This window comes from Pyxicephalus adspersus, chromosome 12 (genome assembly GCF_032062135.1).
Source record: "Pyxicephalus adspersus chromosome 12, UCB_Pads_2.0, whole genome shotgun sequence".
In the NCBI taxonomy this organism is placed as follows: domain Eukaryota; kingdom Metazoa; phylum Chordata; class Amphibia; order Anura; family Pyxicephalidae; genus Pyxicephalus; species Pyxicephalus adspersus.
Genome location: NC_092869.1, coordinates 48,869,504 through 48,876,745, shown reverse-complemented (window position 1 = coordinate 48,876,745; position 7,242 = coordinate 48,869,504). Strand labels below are relative to the sequence as shown.

The following is a 7,242-nucleotide window of genomic DNA, read 5'->3' as shown; positions in this document are numbered from 1 at the left end:
TTTTTTTTTTATTTCTAGAATAAATTTTACAAGGATCTAAAAGCAGACATCATGGGCCCCAATGAATTTGATTCATCGGATGAGGAGCCGGCAGAGGGTGAACCTACCGAATTTGCAGTGTCCTGGTAGGTGCGCGGCCCTTCGCCCATCATCCCATCGCCCATCATCCCATCGCCCATCTGTAGGCTTACAACTAAACTGATTCATCCTCCGGGACAAGACGCCACCTAAACACCAATTTATATTATAAAAGTCAACGCACCCCACCTGTTACAGCTTAACATGGGGATCTGGGTGATTGCCTGCTCCCCCGCTATGTGATATGGTTTCTCCCACCTCCAATAGGGATGTATATGTGGTGGATGCATCCATTGTGTATTGGGGGGGGGGAGCAGGTATGTAACACAAATGTCAGGATACCTGGAGAAGACTTAGCATCGAAAGGGAAATACACCGCATTATTTTTTTATATTATTATATTATGTAATAAGAAATCCCAGCTATGGCAGAACACGTCTGTTTTATAATCTTGCCTCTGCTCCAATAGATAGAGGCCTCTGACATGTTGGTGTGTGTATTCTGATCTCCCTGCTATTTTTCTTTATCAGGCTGAGCCTGGAACCCGTCCATTATGCTGCGGTGATCGGTATCAGCCCTCTCCCAGGTAGATTTCATTTTAATACCAGAACTTCCGTCATTGGGGTAATAAATATCATCATGTGTATGGGTATATATAGCACTGACATATTCTGTAGTGATGTACAAAGTCTATCATCATGTCACTGCTCCCCCTTCTGAGGAGCTTGCACTCTAATGTAGAACATAGACTGCAGTACATGGAATGTTTTCAGGGAAATAATTGCTATGTTTTTGGGATGTGAAGGAATTTCATGCTCAGTCTGGTGGTGTTTCTTGCCAAACGCTCAGCTGCCCCAACTACTGCACTGGATCTAAATAAACCAGAATTTCAACATTTAATATCAGCTGGAACTGAACCACTTACTACTGACCCCCCATCTGTTCTCTATGGGTGGCCGCGGAGGAGAAGCTCCATGAAGCAGCCCAATGGTGGGCTATGAACCCAAGGAAGCTGAATGTGCTCACTCGCTGCTTTATTTCTGCTTTCAGGCTGCAAGTTCAAAAGCATTAGACGTAACCTGCTTCAAAATATAGGTAAGATCCACTTGTGAGATAATAAAACATAACGCTGAGGTTTAAAGCTGAACAGAACTTGTCTGCTGCTGAAAATGCACAAGTCCCCCCCCACCCCCAAAGCATTGCACCAGCATAGTGTAAAATGTTTTCCTTGTGCACACTTTCCTTGCACTGAGTCTAACAAGCTCTGCGTGTCACTTTCAGTCTCCCCGGACCCTTTTAGCTGGGCGTACCACCGGCACCTTTCATTACCCATCCGGCTTTGTTTGGGTCGGGTCACCATACAGGGCCACCTGCTTCCCACCCAGCTCTCGGCAGGGAACACGGCTCTGTGTAACCCCAATGGTGCTTGAATGATTCCTTGTAAGGTAGAAAATACCTGCAGGGGACAAGGCCGATGGGGCGGGGGCAGATATCCCCAGGGCACAAACAAAGTGGGACCAAATAGGCCACAGGCAGACTTAGCATATCCCATAGCATAGGAGTTCAGGGCAAGAAGGTAAAGCTGGAGTTCAGGTCTGACGTTTGCTTTGCTTGCTAAGCCCATCATTGTCATTCCAATAACAAATCTGTTCCTCCTTCAGTTTTTTGGGTGGCTATGATGCTTTGCAGGGTTCTAGGGGGCTCTGCCACTCTACAGATGGATGGGTGGGGGAGGAGCCCATCTCCAGTAGAATAATAAAGATTGCTGACTGGGCAGCAGAAGAAAGCATGCTCTGTGTTCACAACAGCGGGGTTATATAGTGTACGGAGTGCAGGAAATAGCATTACGAGTACACATACGTACATTTTACAAGTAGACCGCATGCGCAATGGAATGTGTGCTCTGTGTGTGTAAATGACCTCACTTCACATTCACTTCCTAGGAACTTGTGTGCCCTACCTTCATTCTGCTCCAGCACTGCACCCTCAATGATCTGCCTGGACCCTCTTAGCTGGGCGCACCACCTGGCACTTTGCAGCAACCGCCCGGCTGTGTCTGGGTCACCATACAGGGCCACCACCCACCCACAGCTTCTTCCCAGCCAATAATTTCTGGGTCTGAGTCTTCATCACTTTGGGTGTCCCCCACTACCTGCCATGGTTCCTCTGACCCCTTCATTCCGGCTGCACAGTGCTGTCACTGAAAGCACAAACAGGAAGTGCGAGCACAGAGGGAAGAGCTCCTCACTGTTCATTGTTCCTGTTACCTTCCAAAGAAAGTTTTATTCCTCCTGCCTGGGACTGTAATCTTTTCCTGCTGATTTTGTCATTGCAGAGGAGATCAGAGTGATGGGGATCCAGGACGTGTTTGTATTTTGCACATTGGCGGAGCTCCGGAAATATCGAGTGCCCACATTACTACAGGAATACAGCAAGCGGGATTTTGTTGTCCATCATTATCCCTTCCTGGATGGAGATGTACCACAGTATGATGAATGTCATAAAATACTGGACGATCTTCAGGTCTGCATGGACAACAACAGGAAGGCATTAATACAGTACGTGTCTAGATGGTGCTATCCATTTATCTCAACACACCAACATACACAGTGAGGAAGTACAAAAATTGTACAATCACATCAGAAACTGCTCTGGGTATATGGGGATCCCAGGAGGATCGGGAACATGTCCGTATATAGACCGGCTTATTTCTTGCTGGGATTACATATCTGCTGCTTCTGAGCTAACTCATTTCAGCTAAGCTGCCCAGGTTCTGGTTTTGTGACCTTTAATTTCATAAAAGACTGTGTGTGGTGTACAGACTTACCCTGCCTGCTAGACTTGCATTGAGATGAAAGAATCGCTCTGTAACGCACAATACAAGCAGCAAGCAAAGTTTGCTAATCCAAAGGATAATCCGGGGCTGCTCAATACTGTGACAACGGCTTTAATTCTGAATTGCATGGGTGTTGTCACTGTGTGGATGGTAAATCTGTGACATATATGGAATGGAAGAGAGCTGACACATTACTAAGAAGTATATGCTAGAGATGCAAGTGTTATATAACAATTTCTCCTTTTCTTTTTTCCAGTTGTTATGGTGGATTGGGCCGCTCGGGTCTGAGTAAGTTCTCTTAAAAGAAAATCCATAGAACTGTTAAAATGGCCAATCTGTTTATAAGTAAATGTGCTTGACTTTGACAATGTCCCCTCCCCCTCCAATTTGCTGTACTTACCTGGAGACCTGCAGCATTCTTTAGTTTTCTCCTCTGTCGCAGTTTACGCAGTGTGCAGAAACTGACATGGCCGACACAGAGCTCAACCCATTGGGAAGAGTTCTGATTATGTGACCGATCTTCTCACATCACACTGACCTTACAATGTTCTTTTGCTTAACTAGCTGAATTGTTCCCAGAAATAGAAGCTGTTATGGGTGACTCCATATTGTTCTGACGTGACGTCCAGCATCCTCCATCTTAAGGCCATATAATGCACGGTTTCTTTTTTTGTTTGAAATTGTGGGTGAGAAGCTTTCATTTCCCCTCTTTGCAGTTGCAGCGTGTCTACTAATGCACATGAGTGACTCCATCACACCTCAGGAAGCCATTGGCCTTGTTCAGGCTGTCAGGGGGCCGGGTGCCATACAGACAATTAAGGTAAGATCAATGTTTTATACTGGATTGGTCCCAATAACCGAATCCCTTCTTGCAGAGTCCCCATAGTCTCTGATTTGCACCCCGCACTATTCAGCAGTTCGTTACTAAAGCTTTTATGGCAGATTGCGGCAGAAAGTTAAAATGCAGACTGAGTACTGTGAGCACAATGCACATTTAGGTGATTTGGTTTGGCACCTCCTCAGCTTTACTTACCTTCCTCTACAATTCTGTGATCTTTTCTATACCGGGACCAAGTAAGATGCACTCAGGAGCTGAGAGGATTTATTAAATGTCAACTAACGTTAAAGTTGTCATTTCAAGAAAACTCCACATCTCCGACCCTTCTGTTCTCTGTTACTCCATTCAGTTGCTGGAATCGGGGAAATACAACCCAGTATAAGCCCTGCACTGACTTATCACAGCTTACACAATGCTGCCGCCTGTCTACCAGGCTCCTGATGGGAGTTCTGAGCAAGAATGGCTGGAGGGGCCCTGGGTATGACGGAAATATTGAGGACATGATGTGGCTGCTTCTCAATGCATTCTACTTGCTGTTCCCCTGCTGTAGGAATACAAAGCGGATATTCTTCAGTGATGGAGATTACCAAGTGACAGTGTTCATATCCACGAATTGGCCACTAAGGCTCTGTCATTGTCACAGGTTAGGAAACATCACATGCTCCCCTCTCCTTCCCCAAAAAGCCCCAATCAGAACAACAGAGAAAGGGCAGCAGGGGTTGGAGGGTAAGGTCACACAGGTCATGAGGTTACGGGAGGTCATGAGAGGGCACCGCTGCCTTTCAGGAGGCATTACATATAGCTTGTATTGTTGGCAGTGAGCGGTATTTGTAGCACTCAATGCTGCCAGCTGTGCAGATGTCGGGTATATACGAAGCAGTGCTAGTGTTTGAATGGCTGGCACTCAATCCTGGGGAAGGTCTGAACCTACCCTATAGTTTGCTGGAAAGGTGACAGTCACTCTGAATATCCCTGAATAGGTCAAATTACAGTTTGTTTCTTCTCACTTTGTATCTCGGGGATCGCCTATTATATCTCTTTTACTAACACAGCTTCCATTGATATTCCTTCACATTACATTTCCCACTCATTGATTTCTAACCATTGGTGCTGTTTATTTTCTTGACAGCAATACAATTTTGTCAATGAGTTCCGTGCAAATCTGTCCAACGTGCTGACTTCGGATGAGAACAATCGAGCTTTATCGAGATAACTTCATGGAGATGCTGGGCTGCCATCAACCTTGGACCGCACAACTTTATAATAAACTCCCCACCTTGTGATATGAAATAAGACAGAATGGGAACAAGAGACTCCTTGCTGCCTAATGCAAACATTTCCTGTTGTACGATTGCTGCTGCTCAGCTATCCCTGTCTGTGGTTTGAGTATTATTCCAGTTTATGGAATCTGTGTGTGACCAAATGCTCAGATCCACGTTTCTGCTGCAGGAACGCTCAGCCTTTTGTGCAGGTTGTTCATATCGGTATGCACTGGGGAAATGCAAGTGTTGTAAGAATACATAGACCAAGTTATATTGGGCTGAACATGGCTCATAGGAACATTATGGGCTCTATTTCTCAAGCAATAGCATGGGAACAACATGGCATGGCACAGCTGTATGCTTCACAAAGGTGCTTAGCTTACCATTGGCTCCTGGAATATTGGGATTTTGGGAACCAATAGAAGGGGCCATATGACCAGAGAGTGATCACCTGATCATTCTTTTTTTATTCATAGGCTGGGGTGGAGAGATGACCACAACGTATTACTTACCTGCAGTACACAAAACTGAAGTCACCAACCTGGCAGGGGAAATAGGAAATATCCACCACATAATATTCTTGTCTGGTCAGATTGTTTAGAGATTGTGAAATAGCACTTTAAATGGATTCCACCTCTGTGTATTTCTTATTTCTATGTACTGTAAATATTAGGCATTTATAAATAAACTCTCTATACCCTGGCTGCTATCTGCAATGGCATGGAATGCTTTCTGTGTGGATGCCATGGCTCCCCTACTCATCCAAAAATTTTCAGTTCAGTTAGGCTGTGATGATTGGTTTGCAAGTGAACTGGGTAATGGAAAGATAAAAGCAACATTTCTCAACCTTTCTAACATGGGGAACTCCATGAAATAACTTACAGGTCTCAGGGAACCCCTCCTATAATTACTATACATAGAGGTGCAAGACTTGGCTGTTCTGGTGCCCAATAGACATTTTTGGGGTTTTGTTCCATGCCACAGGAGTGTATGGGGCTGTAATGTGCATCTATAGAATATGGCAAGCCTATGTTAATTATAACTCCCCATAGCCATTGTGCAATTCTTTTCATTGGCTCACTTGCCATAAGAATGAAGGTGGCACATAGCAGCTGTCTGTAATTTGCATTTGTAAGATACCTGCAGAACAGCTGCAATAGTAAGGTAGGCAATCCCTCCTCTGTCACTTTATGACTCAGGTAGCATTACTTCAGATTCTCATTCACAAACTTTAATCTTTTGACAGCCATAAAACGTATGCAGAGCTGTGCTTGCTATATTGATTAGGTATGCACAGCACATTTACATAATATGGGTAGATAGTGGTATACCCCAGAAAGGTCAAAGGCTACCCCCTTAAGAGTAAATATTAATAAAAGATAAAAAAAGTATTTATTGTGGGTGTTAATATACAAAAATCTTCCTTGTGATTACTAATTACATAGTGAGTACAATAAAATAGGCAATACATGCTAAACCAGCGTGTTTTAGTATTATCTTATTTACTTATATACAATGAGATCATACAACTAGACAAAGGTCTCCTAAACTGACGCGTTTCGCCTAGTAAGGCTTCTTCAGGGGCAATGAGGAGACCATGAGCATAATAAGTGGTTAGGGATGGTGAAATGATCCAAATGGAAATGAGATCATGTGAAGGCCAAGATAAGGTATAGATAAAAGGTAATAATCATCTATGTCTGTATCAGTTGGGTAATAAATGTGGTGAGCGCTATATTAAGTACTTGCAGTGGCCTCAGAGCCTAATTATACCAGATTTTAGCAGATATAGGTATTTCAGAAGAAGGCAGTACTTAGAGTAGATATGGGTACCAGATCGTATTGATTATGATGGGTGAGAGAGGTTAAATAAATATCCCTCAATAAGGGCCAAGAAAATTATTTATTTTTTACAACTTAATTTTCGGATTATATATAAAAATCCTAAATAATAAAGTCTCAATTTTAATGGAATTTAGTGATTTCTAGTGATAGGATACTTTCCTATATAATGAATACTGTGAGGATGAGATTGGGTATTGCAGTTTGAAAGAAGAATAATTATTAGAAAATATACCTGGGGTATGCCCAGGGGGAACACACTGAAAAATCCAAAGTGCGGGGCTTGTGTTCCAAATAGGATCAGCGTGTTGTGAGCTCATCCATTTGTAATAATGGGGCAGTCGCATGGCTGCAACAAAGTATTTTCCCGCCTGATATAGGGGTAA

The 7,242-nt window shown here is 43.7% G+C and overlaps 1 protein-coding gene across 1 annotated transcript; it reads left to right on the top strand.

The window, feature by feature from the left end:
• Nucleotides 1–18: 18 nt before the first annotated feature.
• Nucleotides 19–5,716, top strand: CDKN3 (cyclin dependent kinase inhibitor 3; the record flags this gene model as incomplete). The annotated part of the gene is given in 7 exon segments (XM_072427397.1): nucleotides 19–125; nucleotides 609–664; nucleotides 1,129–1,173; nucleotides 2,414–2,636; nucleotides 3,171–3,202; nucleotides 3,631–3,734; nucleotides 4,882–5,716. Coding segments are annotated over 7 exon segments (618 nt in total). The 3' UTR covers nucleotides 4,966–5,716.
• Between the last annotated feature and the right edge of the window lie 1,526 nt (nucleotides 5,717–7,242).